Genomic DNA, 14428 nt, shown 5'->3' with positions numbered 1-14428 from the left:
TGCCAACAAAATTGTTTTTAAATGTTTATCAAACTCATTTTCATGTTTAAATGTTCTAAAACTATTTTTCAATGCTTTTAAACTCATTTTATTTCCAAATCATATCTACACTAATATATTTATATAAGTAAGGATTAAAGGACTTAGAACTGATAGCTCACCTTATTTCCTGTTCTTGTTTGATTGTGGACTTAGGGTATTCTGTTATTTGTCCGATTGTCGTTGAATTCTTAGTTATATATCATATATATATTTGTGTTGGATATAAAAGTCTTCACTTCAGTTCAACACCTTTGTATAGCAAAGGCATGCAACCAACATCTCTATTTAACTATAATAGGTATAGTTAAGGATTACCACTCATCATTAATTGTTACTATGATACTCACTATGGTCAGTACAGTTACGAGTCTATACGTGCTATAAACTATACGAAGAGAACACTATATACTACATGAAGAGAATACTACATACTATACAAGAAAATATACTAAAATAGAATGTGATACACTACTTCTTGATACGACACTTCGCTATGCGATCGTCGTGTAACCAGAGCCTCCTAGAGGGAGAGCAGACACTATGTGTATAGATCTATACGGGATGGACACTCCCACATCCCGACTGCTAGCTACAGTCCGAGCCGACTAGGTCCAGGGATGACAAAACATCATTACACTACTTGAGACCTGGAGGGTCAACTGTTATACTACTGTCACTCAACATGGTTACATACGAGTTCACATTCAGACCTTAATTAACTCATTAAGAATTAAAAGTAAAACAGACTCCCTGAGGTGTATACACATTTAATACCACCTGGAGCTTGCATCTTTACTACATTCAGCCGGTAGTGACACTGCTGGGGTAAAACTCTATTTTTCTTAATTATTTTATATGAATGAAATTTAAAACTATATTTTTACATTGATAGTTTCACTGGAGGAAACCTTTACATTTTCAAAGAATCAAACTTGCAAATAACCGAATCTTAGTAGAAGACTACTTTTGCTGGAAGATATAGGATTTTCTAGGGTTCACACTATTTTTAAAACTCAATAACAATTATTGTATTACTTGATTTTAAACACTTTTATTCAAGCAATGACACTAAATACTTATGAACTCACCAGCTTTATGCTGATACTCGTTTTCAAAATAACTTGTATTCTCAGGTCATCATAGATAGGTACAGATGCAACTTTTGAGAAGATGGAGCATACATACAAGACTCATCTTTTATTTTGATTATACTTTTGGTGTCTATCAAAATGTACAGAACACGCTTGTATTACAAATATACTATACTAATGCAATGGATGTGGTTGCTTGTCTTTACTATTATGCATTGTTATGATACTGTACATGACGTCCTCCACCCCAGAACATATTCCGCCGTTCTTGGTTTTGGGGTGTAACACATTTCACCCTCATCCTTATTACAAGCACCATATACTATAACTAACTTGACCATCGGAGTGCTCTCTCAATATCACCTCCGGGAGAACGGCTGACGAATCTCGTTCTGTTGTGATCTTTCCAGGTCACTGCCATCACCTTCATCGGAGTAGAAGACCTTGGAGGATCGAGTCACATCACATAACACATACATCAAATTACTATCTAACTTGACCAAAATAACCTTACGCCTAAACCACTACTACTATTCCACCTGAACCTAACTAATGCCCACAACTTCACAGTGCTTTAACCAAAACATTGTGAACAATAACCCCATCACAATGACCACCACCAAAAGCATGACCGTCATTATCAACACCGCCTTCAACATGTTCAAAATCTCCATTTGAAGTGTTTTGTTGTTCTTAGCCTCCTCCAAATCAACAAAGAATTTCCATATAGTTTTTTTTGTAGTGAGTGTTTGGCGGTGCTGGATTAAGCCATAATTTTTTTTCATTTTTGGGGGGTCCTGGACAATAAGACAACTTTTTCATACTAGTTCAAGAGAAAAAAAAACTAGCAAATTTAAGATAAATCTTACCTAATAGTTTGGACACCCTCTGAATTTCCTCCATGGATTCTCAAGAGTTGTGGAGATCAAGAATATGGCAGGTTCATCACACTCGCGTCTAAAATTTTAAGACCACCGATTCCTTAAATCTCATTCTCTGTACCCTTATGTGTGCATGTTAGAGCATGATATCATGTTCCTTTGATTTTGAGGTTGGAGAGAAGAATCGGCTTGACCTAGCTAAGGATTAACCTACAACGTTCATATTTAGCTACTTAATGGAGGTGTAACGTGTTGAAATCGATACACTTACGCCTTTTGCCATAATTCTATTAAACTATTATGGGAAGAGTCAACATAAAATTAAATAGAGAGTTTTTTTACCAATTTGGAGGGTAAAACTTGAGATATGGTAATAATCCTTACTAAAAAAAGATAGTGTTGTGCCAATGTTTTAAAAATCTGTTTAAATCGGCCAATCAAACCGGTTGGACCGGGAATCGGAGAAATGAGCGGTTCAACTATCATCAGTTTTATGATTATTTTTTAACTGGATTGAACCAGCCGGGTTTTATAAAAGTTCGGTTAAACCGATTAAATTAAACCAGTTGAACCGGATAAATTAAATAAAACACATAGAAACGAATCATTTTCATAACAAACTTTGGTTTTTTTTTCTCTTGTTTATTTAGATTTTTAGAATAAAAAACGTATGGCAGATGTTTTAGAGTTTTTTTTTTTCTAATTTGTCGGTCATATTTGTAACTCCTACGAAATTTCTTCATAAGTTTCTTGCTACCCATCTTTTTTTTTTGTCTCCACTGTCTCGTCTTCCATCCAAGTAGTGATCATCGTTCACGTCTTTGTCAGCGGCGACCATCTCAGGGCAATCCCGTCGGATACACGCAAATCGATTCAATCTCTGATTATACTCGATCGTTTACTTTTGAGTAGTTGGATTTTGATTTTCATAGAGAGTCCAATTGCTTTATCTCCAAGAAGAATTAGGCATTTGTCTGGTATGTACACTATTTAAGTGCCGAGCCTTTTTTCACCCAAAGCATTGCTAACTGGTGATCGCTAGAATTAGAACACACCTCTGATTATATGCTCAATCGTCAATTTTGATGTCTAGTGTTGTTGTAAGCACAACTTATATTGCTAATTGAAACTCAAATTTTACTGATCGCTACATTTGATCACTTTTTTCTCCTAGACGATTTTGTGTTGTTACTAAATTATAGCTCCGATAGGAATTGACGCTTTTTTATTTTGTATAAATATTATTAAATCATTTCTGAGTGTTACAAATATAGCTCTAGTTTAGGTGATGGATACAAGCGATTGGAGGTTTAAGCTGCAAGCAGCTTCAAGGAGAAGGATGGTGAACAGGATGTGTGTATCTAACTATTTACCATTTACATCGTTCTCTTAAATTTATGTGGTTTAAGAATTTGATTGTGCTAACATTGTTGTTCATGATGCTTTTATGTAGAATGGTTACCTTCAAGAGGCATATTCCGGACTCTGGACAAGAGGGTTTAGATGAACTTAATAAAATAGCAGTGAGATTTGAAGAGAAGATGTATAATGCTGCAACAAGCCCGGTTTGTTGTTTATTTTTGTAGCTTTTGGTATTTTTGTGTAAAGATGGAATGGAAGTAGTTATTAAATAGAAGAATATGAATGAAATGAAGTAGTCTGATATGTGGTGATGTACTTTCGAGACTAAAACTGTTCATTTATATTTGGTTTGCAGGTTGATTATTTGCAGAAGATATCATTGAAAATGGAGAGCATGGAACGACCTAGGATCCCCATGCCAGCTGCACAAGCACAAGGTCATTGGAATTGACTAATTTGTAAATTTGTTGGATAATTTAGTATGAATAATCAACAACTTTAAACTCTGTTAGTTTTCTATGGTTATTGCTTAGTTGTCAAACAATTTAATTGTTGTACAAGATTGCGTTAGATTCACCAAGTCTATGAATATAAACTTTAATTTTGATCGTGTTGTTTGTTAATTTTCATTAAAACAAATAATAGATGAATCATGTTTACATGAATGAGATAGATAGAATAATCACTAACATGTCCAAAATATGCGAAATTACCTTCCTGGTCATTTGATAGAATCATGTTTTTTTTTTTTTTGGAAAACTATATTTTTTGTCCGCTAAATTTTACTATTTATTGCAAGATTGATTTTTTTTCCAAACCCTTATGAATTGATTCACATTTTGCAAATCAAAATTTGATATTGGAACGTATATGTGGGTATCCGCCCTAATGGCTTGGAACGGTTGCTGAACCAATATTTGATTTTTTTCCAAACCCTTATGAATTGATTCACATTGCAATCAAAAAACCGTAACACGTAACTATTAAAAAACTATAAATATTACCAATTAGTGAACGTAGATTCTGCCATTAAATGTTTCACTGAAGGCTTGGGATGGAGGGATTAACATTTGGTTATAACTTATAACAAAACTGCCGTGGATGTCGAAATATGAGTGTGTTCGGCACGGAGCATTCGGAAGCTTCTAGCTTTTAGCGTTTAACAAAACGCTTCGTTTTGAACAAAAAAATCTCGTTTGACGTTCCAAGTTTCTAGCGTTTAGTTTAACATAACATTGTCAGCTACACGTTATCAGTTACCCGCTACCAGCTAGTTTTTGCCGAACATGCTCTCTCTCTCTCTCTCTCTCTCTCTCTCTATATATATATATATATATATATATATATATATATATATATATATATATATATATATATATTATACTTTTATGTTTCAATATTTTTAATGGGTAAATTGCACAAAAATCATCAATTTTTTACCTTTTTATAATTTTGACACCATGTTATTATTTTTTTTTTGTTACAATTAAGTCACTATGTTCTAGATTATTGCAATGTAAACCAATTAACTGGTTAATTAAGACCCTTGCCAAATCAACCTCCTTCATTTAAACCCCAACACCTCCTCCATGGAACAATGATCACAATGAAGATCTAATTCGTTAGAGGTTTTCTATTTCTTATGGTAGATAGGGATGAGCAGTTTGTCCCAAATCCCGATTCCGTACCGGTACCCTACCGGAACCGGTATCGAACCGTACCGATTTTAAAAATATGGGACGGTACTTGGTACTCCAAATACATGAAATTCGGGAATCGGTACCGCGGGTACCGGTACTAGTACCGAGTACCGGTATCGGTGATGTTAATTCGGTTCGGTACTCTGGATTAACTTTCGATCAAATTCGGTATTCGGGAAATCAGGACGGGTCGGTACCGGTTCCGTCCCACGCTCATCCCTAATGGTAGATTCAAGAAAGACCCGAGATTCAATCATTAGTGGTAATGGAAAAGAAAACATCGTCGGATCAAACTCCATAGAAGAAGCAACACCAATGGAAATTCCTATGGATAGTGTGTTCATTTCTATTTGAGTCGGTTAGTTAGAGTTAGTTAGACCGGTGGAATGATATAAAAGCAAAAGGAAAAGTTTTAGTTGGGCAACGCTCATGTTTTTCGGTCTGTAAAGTCTTTGTGGAGAGTACCTTACTCTTAAATGTGGAATTTCTTGTGAGAATTCCTTCAATGCAACAGTTTTTCAACAATTTCATCTTTCTCTCTCTCTCTTTACATATATATATATATATATATATATATATATATATATATATATGTGTGTGTGTGTGTGTGTGTGTGTGTGTGTGTGTGTGTGTGTGTAAAAGATCAAATAAGAACCCCTAAAAGTTAAGAACCATCTAGGAACCCTTTTCATTAAGGGTATTTTACTCAACCTATATTTTTCTTACATTTAACATTAGATTTAAGATCAATGTATATACAAAATCATACTTGAACATTCTTACAAGACATCGTTTAACATTAGATTTAGGATCAATGCATATACTCGATCTCTCTCACTAACTTTCAAATCTTCTGAACTTTCAAACATTTCCTTCTTCTACAACCACCACCACCATCTACCTCAGACGATTGTACAACACCGCCACCACCTACCTCCGACGATTATACAACACCGCCACCACCTACCTCCGAAGACAATCCACCTTCGCCACTTATCGTCTCTGCCATGACGCTGCCTCCTGTCGCCGGCTAAACTTGTTATAGTTGTCGATTATGTCACGGCCAGCCTCTCAACTTTCACCGGAATGTCGAGCCAATCATGCTTTTTTTTCTTGGAACTAGAGCATAAAATAACATCACCAGGGTCTTTCCGCTTTAAATCCATCGTCGATCACCGCACCACGGCCCGTCATCTCCAGCGGCATGATTTCAACGACTTTTCCTTGTGTTTTTGCTCAGTTCTATTTAGATCTAAATGATTATACTGGTTTTTTCTCATCTCCGATTGTGTTTCTCATCTATATCTTTCAAGATGTGGTCAAATCTTGAACCTCCGCCTTCAGATCTAACATTTTTTTATCACCGGAACACTAGATCTGCCACCAGATCTTCCGTATCGTTGTCCAAATATATGATTCGCCACCACAGATGTCCCTGCCTATGAGCTATGACATGATTGAAAGAGTTCTGACGATATCTGGTGTCGTGTTCTTCAAGATGCACATCTGGTTTTGTGTTCTTCATATCAGATCTCTTAAAATTGTTTGTTGTTTTTCCTTTGAAGATTTGGATTTGTTCTTGCCATCAAATCACAACCATCAAACCTCGTCGGAGAAACAAACAACATCGCCTGACTTCAGAGATGATGAGAATCTTATATATTTGGTCAAATTTGATGTTGTATGATGATTATAGATCTGATGAATGTGATGCGCACAAAGTGTTTGATGAAATGTCTCAATGAAATTGGGTAAGTCATTAAGTTTTGAATATGTATTTTTTATGTATTAAGTTGTGAATATGTAAGTTATTAAGTTGTTAATGAGTATTTTTTTAATGTACTAAGTTGTGAATTAGTGTCTAAAATGTTGAATTAAGTTGTGAATTCTGATTTTTTTATCCAAACCTGATTTTTTTGGAAGGATGTTGGTGGTGTTGGCAACACTGGTTGGTAGTGGCAACGGTTGATGGCAGCGCATGGTATTTGGCAAGGTTGATGTTGATGGTGGTGGTAGAGTAGGGATATTGTGACATCCCCATTTTCACAGCCAGAAAAGACCGATTTTGTTTATGATTTTAATAAAAATGTTGCGGAATTTGTTCCCAATAAAACATGATAAGTACCTTATCAAAGCGTTTCCGAAGAAAAGTATTTTTATTCATTTTAAAATATTTGGGATGTCATCGTCAATACAGAAACATAAGCATAAACATAACTTACATTCATTATCACTAGTGATCTATATCTCTTTTAAGTCTCTTAGTGTAATGTGACTTCATCTCAACACCTGTGATATAAATAAACTGAGTAGGTCAGGTTGGGAAACCTGGTGAGTACATAGGGTTTTCAACCCACAATAATGTAATTATTATGTTTAAATAATTAAACAATCAACCCAATTACCCATCCCCATTATCTTCTTTATTCTTAAGGATCTACCCTAAGAATCAGCTATTCATCGTTCATTTATTCCTAAGGATCATCCTAAGGAATCGGCATGAAGTCCATCGTTGCCACGATTTACACAACGGGCACTAAGTCTACATAGTCGCCAAGGCTTAGGCACTAAGTCTGCATAGTCGCCAGGGTTTAGGCACTAAGTCTGCATAGTCGCCAGAGTTTAGGCATCAAGTCTGCATGATCACCAAGGTTTTAGGCATCAAGTCTGCATGATCACCAGGGTTTAGGTATCAAGTCTGCATGATCACCAGGGTTTAGGTATCAAGTCTGCATGATCACCAAGGTTTAGAGTACACCGGGTGAACACATCGTTCACAACACCTACAGGTTGCGAGCCTGCTAGTGTTCCACTGGACTGTCTAGAATAGTCTGTGGTTGTCATCCATACTCTGCTGAATGACGGGGCCATCGTTTGGGAAAAGGCTTCTCACATCGTCCACCTCTCACCCTCACCTCGTGGTCTATAACACCTCTCAACTCATCATCCAACTCATATTCCATCTATTACATCTACCCATGTTTTACCCCAACATTATTATAGATATAAAATACATATACAATTTAAATCATTTAAAACATGTATACAATTGCTCATTTAGCATAGACAGCAAGTACTCAGATAATATGCACACATAGCACGTAATTTATATAAAATACTTCATATCTATGTGTAAGATGAAAGTAACTATGCACTCACTTGAAAAGGTGGTGATTCCGAACTCAGACAGCGCTTTGCTTCTTAAAAAAAATAATTTCCTTCGACGAAACCTAGTATTATTACCAGTAGAGTTTAGTCTATTATTCGCCGAGACTAATTAATAGTCTAACTATTATTAGTATTATATAAGTGTTAAATAACACTCAATATAACTCATAATAATAGCCCAAATAATTATTTTAAGGTCCTAATAATGTTACTATAATTAAATAAAAGCTATATTAAATATAGTATAGGCGTAGCTCACTTACAGCGGGTTTTTATTAAAAACCGGGCTTCGCTGGAGCAATGTTTCTGAGCCGAAAGTTTTTCTTCTCGGAGCCGTCGGGTGCTCCGGGGTTTTCTTCTCGTGCTAGGGAGGTTCCCTAGACTTGGGAGCGGTTTAGGAGGTTAGAGAGAGAAAGAAATGCTTATGGTGTTGTTGGGTCGTGTTTTGTATTAAGTGTTGCGTCTATTGGGCTCGTTAGCTAGTCCATTTTTGTATCTCCGGTGTGGGCCTGTCCATCCGTGAGTTTAGTAGGGTTGAATATAAATATAGGTGCTTGCATGCATCTTAGGTTAACGATAGAATAGAACGATCAGATCATTATTCAGAAGTTAACAATTATCGTTCTTGTAACCCTAAATCCTTTACAGCGGAAGTTCTTAGTCGAGCTCTGCTGAGGATTGTTTGATCTAATCATTCGACATATTTTGATCCACTCTTGTTTTATTTATTGTTTTGAGTTCATCGTAATACCTGTTTCATAGATCTAATCGATCTTCACGTTTGTTATTTTATCCTATCAATTGGTATCAGAGCAGGAGGCTGTGTAATTCATACACATCTTTTCTGTGAAAAAGGTTGCGATTAGGGTTATTCCGCATTAATTAATATTTATTAAGCCGTCATCCCATAATTGACGTAACTCAGCATTTATTCGTTTTGCCCTAACTTAATATATTACAAGTCTGATCTTTTAAACAGGTTATTCGATCTAGCATGGACGAGTCACAATCAAATCCCATTAACATCTCAAACAACATTGGATCAACGACGAAGATTCCCATCCTTTACACCCAGGATTACGAAGTCTGGGGACATCACTTTAAAGATTATGTCATTGGATCTGAGGACAACGGATATCTTATTTGGGAGGCAATCGTGTCTGGACCATTCGCTCATTCAGCAACATCAAGAATCATTAAAACTCAGAAAGAGTATAATGATCTGTTGAAAGATGTAAAAGATGTTACCCAAGACGAAAAAGATAAATTTCAGTGCAATATTAAAGCATTGAGACTAATCAGATTTGCTCTTCAATCTGATACTTTCAGGCTAGTGAGTTCGTGCAGCACTGCTAAAGAGATGTGGGATAGGCTGCGAGAGTTATATTCCACAGATGAAGATCTCGAGCATTCCATTCAAACCTTACTTTTGTCCGAGTTTTGTGAATTCAAGCAGAGTCCTGAAGAAACTGTAACTCAAACGTTCGATCGCTTCAATCATCTTCTTAGTAAGATGATTAAACATGATATTGAAAGGAAGTTGATTGAACAAAAGGTTACGTTTTTAAACGGTCTTAGATCCGAGTGGAGAGCGGTTGTGTCAACCGTTAAAGCACATGAGCAATTCAAATCTTACTCATTGGCAAAGCTGGTAGGGATTTTGAAATCCCAAGAAAAGATTGTCTTGCAGGAGAAAAATGTAGTTTCAAGCTTGGGGTCATTGGCCCTTCTGTCCAAAAGCAAAGGTGTGATGGAAGATGAAGACTTCAACTTAGAGGACTATGACCTTACCTCTGAATACTATGCAATGATGGTGTCAAACCCGAAGAGGTTTATCAAGAAAAGGTTTCCTACCAATAAGAACCGAAATTGGCAGGGAAGTTATAGTTCTGAAAAGGTCAGGGAAGAACCGAAAGCAGAAGAACCAAAGAAGGAACTGAAAGCTGAAGGAGATTCGGGTGTGAACTGCTATTATTGTGGAGGAAAGAACCACTATGCCAAAGATTGTGTCCTCAAGAAAATAGCAGAAAAGGATGAGGAGAAAGATGAAGAAGCTGTGTTAATGAAAAAGCTGGAAGAGATCAAGAAAAAGAAAGTTGTCACTAACCCTTCAATGAATGCTTTAATTGTGCAGGGTTCGGTAGCAGATGATGAGTTCGGTGGCGTGGAAGTCTGGTCAACCAACTCTGAGGATGATGAAGTAAGGAATCCATCTCATGGAAAGGCTTATGTTGCGAAGGATGAAGGAAGCGATGGAAAGTGCTTGATGGTGTCGGATGTATCTCAAATGAGGGGATACAACACAGACGATGGGAATGAAGACACAAAGGAGCGAGAGGACTTGTGCTTCACAGCAAAACCTCTCAGTGTGCAGTTTAACGAGCTTGATGAGTTAATAAAGAAGGTACAATCTATTTTTGTTTCATTCAAAGTCCCACAAAGTTCATATGAAAAAGAATTAAAAAATGTAAATTCAAGAATCTCGCATCTAGACAGCAGTTTAACTCAAACACGTGTCACCAATTCTAACCTAACTGACCAACTAAGCAGGGCGTCTTCAAAAAGTGAGGAACGAAGGATGTGGATCGAGCTGAAGGAGTCGGAGTTAATCAAATCCAAGGACGAAAACATTTATTTACAAAGAGACAATTTGAAACTTTTAAAACAGAGAAATGTCTTTTGTTTAATTGCTAAGCGTCTTTACACTAATATCACACAACTTCATTTAAACTGTGAAATAGAGTAGAAAATTCATCGCATGATTTTGCCCTTCCTTGAGTTTAAGGAGGATGAAATCGACGCTGAAGCATATAATTGCGAAAGTGTAGTTTCGTCTGAGGATGTAAATCCGACTTATATGTATGGACTAGACAAAATCAAATCTTTCATAAAGTCCAAGGACCATAAGGACATGCTGAAAAACCTTTTGGATGAAAATGATAAATTGAAACTAAGGACCGAAACCATACAAAAGTTTGACTCATTGAATGCCAACTTGAGCTCAGAAAATAAAATTGATGTTGAAAATGCATCTGAGCTTAATGAGGATGATGATATGAGTGAAATTTCTGTAAAGGATGTAGTTGACTGTTCTGAGTTTGTCAAGAGCGAACCCGAAAACCACAAAAATCTTATTTCAGAAAATTCTGTGGAGTTTGCTCGTTTGTCCCAACAAAAGTCCCCGATCCTTGAAGAAAAGGTTGTTGTATACCAAAAGGTAAGGACGACTCCAAATCAAGTGTATAAGGTCACAGGTGTAACTGAACATCAGACAGCTGAACTCACAGCCATTGTAAACGAAGACAATGATGATGGTTGTGATGAGTTCTTCTGGTCCGCTCCTATCGACAATGCTGACGAAACTGTTGGTCTGTCTGAACGGACGTCCTGGAAAACCAAAGGCAGATATGTACCAGAGCCTCTGAATAAGACCGATAACTTTGACATGCCAAGTATTAGTGGTACAAAAGATGTTCCTGAAGAAAAAGGAGATCCTGCAAAAGAAGTCACTCCTTCAAACGAAACTTCATCAGTTCAGAGTGAACCGGCTGACAAAAAGCAAAAGCAAAAAGCAAATATCCATCGACAGTCGAAGCAAGTGAAGAATCAGAAGCAGCAAAGGAATATGAGATACAAGAATAATCTCTCAGAATGAAAACAGTTTTGGCAATCTCAAAACGCCCATTTCTCTTATCATGACAAAAATTCAAAGTCAGAGAAAAGTACTGTTAGAACACAAGAAAGTAATTACAACCGAAGGGAGAGGTTCGGTTCTGAGGGTCATAACAACCGAAAGGACACGTTCGGTTCTGAAAATTATGATAACCGAAGGCAAAGGTTCGGTTCAGAAAACACAAGCTACCAAAAGCATAAGTTCGGTTCTGAGAGCAAAAGCAACCAAAGTTCTAAGTTCGGTACCACTAATGATCAAAAACAAAAGGGTCACTTAGAACCTCAAGTCAAGAAAACATCTCAGTCTAAATACTCTCGTTCTACCTCTTCTAATCCTTCTAATTCCTCTCAACCTCATTCTAAATCCAATTCTGTTAATACTCAAAATCCAAAATCTTCAACAGATTTGAAAGGAAAATCGAAGGTCTCCTCAGTCAAAACCGATCAAAAGCATTCCAATGTCCCAATGCCTAAACCTGAATCCAAACCGACTGTAACAAATCCCAATAAAATTAAGGTTTTCACCATTAAAAAGAAAGATGAAACAACTTTAATAAAAAGAACATACCTTGTTGACATCTCTCTTACTATTCCTGTTCCTGTGAAAGGCTCACGTGGACCCAAGAAACTTTGGGTTCCTAAATCTGCTTAATTTTTGCAGGTTATCAGTGACGAGCAGTTTGACGAAGAATGGTACATTGACAGTGGCTGCTCGCGTCACATGACAGGAAGGAAGGAAGAGCTGAGGGAATTTCGGTCTCTTTCAAACGGTGGAAATGTCAAGTTCGGGAACAACTCATTTGGCACAATAAAAGGCTATGGAATGATAACAAATGGTGATTTTACGATTAGGAAGGTCGCATACGTTGAAGGACTACATCACAACCTCATTAGTGTATCTCAGCTTGTTAGAGGTACCGGTCTCAAGGTCTCACTCGATGATGAGGGTTCGGAAATAATTGAAAAGAAAACGAAAAGAGTAATTCTCAAATCGGAGCGCAAAGGCGAAATGTTTCCCCTGAACCTCAAACCCATCAAAGGGAATCCAGCTATCTGCCTGTTATCCAAAGCTCAATCTAACGAAAGCTGGCTGTGGCACCGAAGGCTCTCTCATCTCAACTTCAAGGATATCAACAAACTTGTCACAGGTGGTCATGTTCGAGGTCTTCCACTGCTCAAATTCGATCGAGAACATTTATGTGCTGCGTGTGAAATGGGGAAGCAGAGTCATCAAAGTCACCCATCGATTGTAAACACTAAAGTTGTTGAACCATTAGAGTTAATTCACATTAACTTGTGTGGTCCATCATCTATAGAAAGTATCGGCGGTAGCAAGTATATTCTTGTTATTGTTGATGAATTTTCACGTTTTACATGGGTGTTCTTTCTGAAGCACAAATCTGAAGCAACTCTCAAGCTAAAGATGTTTATCAAGCAGGTTGAAGTACAGCTGAAGAAAGTTGTTCGCAACATCAGGAGTGATAATGGGCTGGAATTCAAAAATAAAGAATTCGAAGAATTCTTGGCCGGAAAAGGAACCAGTCACAACTTCTCAGCTCCCTACACCCCTCAACAAAATGGGATTGTCGAAAGACGAAACCGATCTTTGTGTGAGGCGGCTTGAACCATGCTAAGTTTTGCTTCTTTATCTTTATATTTTTGGGCTGATGTTATTGCTGCAGCATGCTTTACGCAGAATAGGTCATATCTCAATAAGCAATTCACTCTCACTCCTTATGAGATCATCAACAACAGGAAGCCAAATGTCAAATTTTTCCATGTATTCGGCTCACGGTGTTTCATCTTCAACTCTAAAGAACATCGTAACAAGTTCGATGTCAAAGCTGATGAAGGGATATTTCTGGGCTATTCTCTCACTTCTAAAGCCTACAGGGTATTAAACAAGCACTCGAGGAAAATAGAAGAAACTTATTATGTGACTTTTGATGATAGCTATGTCAAAAATCTAAAGGCCAACGAATACACAGTTGGAGAAATCTTTTCTCACACAGGCCAAGTCACAGCCTCGATCGCAAACCTGTTTGAGAAGTTCGTCGAGTTATTCGATGAACCAGAGAAGGCAACTCTCTCAGAAGCTAGTGCAACAGACAACAAAGTAGATCATCTGAAGCAACTCATCGAAGATACTGCAAAGAGAATGAATGAAGGAGGATCAAATTCTAACGAACCTCCACAGCACGATACTTCAGTTGAGGGGGAGGACACATCTTCGTCATCACAGTCGAGCTCACATGTTGAGGGGGAGAACAATTCTCAAGCTGCACCCGAAGGTACTATAACACCTGAAGGTGCTACAACACCCGAAGGTGCTACAACACCCGAAGGTGCGTCAACACCTGAAAGCTCAACACCACCCGAAACCCCTATAGCTTCGGAAACTCAAGACACATCTGAAAACTTATCAGTTGAGGGGGAGAATGCTGATATGCTTTATGACGATGACAGTCAATCTGAACTAGAAGAGATGGTAAACGTTGAATTGGATCCATCT

The 14428-nt window shown here is 37.3% G+C and overlaps 1 protein-coding gene across 3 annotated transcripts; it reads left to right on the top strand.

Moving 5' to 3' along the window:
• Positions 1–2758: 2758 nt before the first annotated feature.
• Positions 2759–3986, top strand: LOC111889999 (mediator of RNA polymerase II transcription subunit 15a). Of its 3 annotated transcripts, none has more exons than XM_042902232.2 (4): positions 2759–2991; positions 3300–3367; positions 3468–3579; positions 3732–3986. In XM_042902232.2, the coding sequence occupies exons 2-4, from the start codon at positions 3303–3305 to the stop codon at positions 3825–3827; spliced, it is 273 nt and encodes a 90-aa protein (XP_042758166.1). In that variant the 5' UTR covers positions 2759–2991; positions 3300–3302; the 3' UTR covers positions 3828–3986. The 3 variants fall into 3 exon arrangements, with proteins under 3 accessions (XP_042758166.1, XP_023741923.1, XP_042758165.1); XM_023886155.3 differs by having other exon boundaries at positions 2761–2991; positions 3289–3367; XM_042902231.2 differs by lacking the exon at positions 2759–2991 and adding an exon at positions 3004–3114 and having other exon boundaries at positions 3289–3367.
• Positions 3987–14428: the final 10442 nt, after the last annotated feature.

This window comes from Lactuca sativa, chromosome 5 (assembly GCF_002870075.4).
Source record: "Lactuca sativa cultivar Salinas chromosome 5, Lsat_Salinas_v11, whole genome shotgun sequence".
NCBI lineage: Eukaryota > Viridiplantae > Streptophyta > Magnoliopsida > Asterales > Asteraceae > Lactuca > Lactuca sativa.
This window is presented reverse-complemented; position numbering and strand designations above follow the sequence as displayed.

Bases quoted from the DNA above. Each gene is read 5' to 3' on its own strand.
- LOC111889999 (XM_042902232.2), top strand. From the start codon at position 3,303: ATGGATACAAGCGATTGGAGGTTTAAGCTGCAAGCAGCTTCAAGGAGA. The intron at 3,368-3,467 runs GTGTGTATCTAA...GCTTTTATGTAG, and splicing joins AGAAGGATGGTGAACAGGAT to AATGGTTACCTTCAAGAGGC. The intron at 3,580-3,731 runs GTTTGTTGTTTA...TTTGGTTTGCAG, and splicing joins ATAATGCTGCAACAAGCCCG to GTTGATTATTTGCAGAAGAT.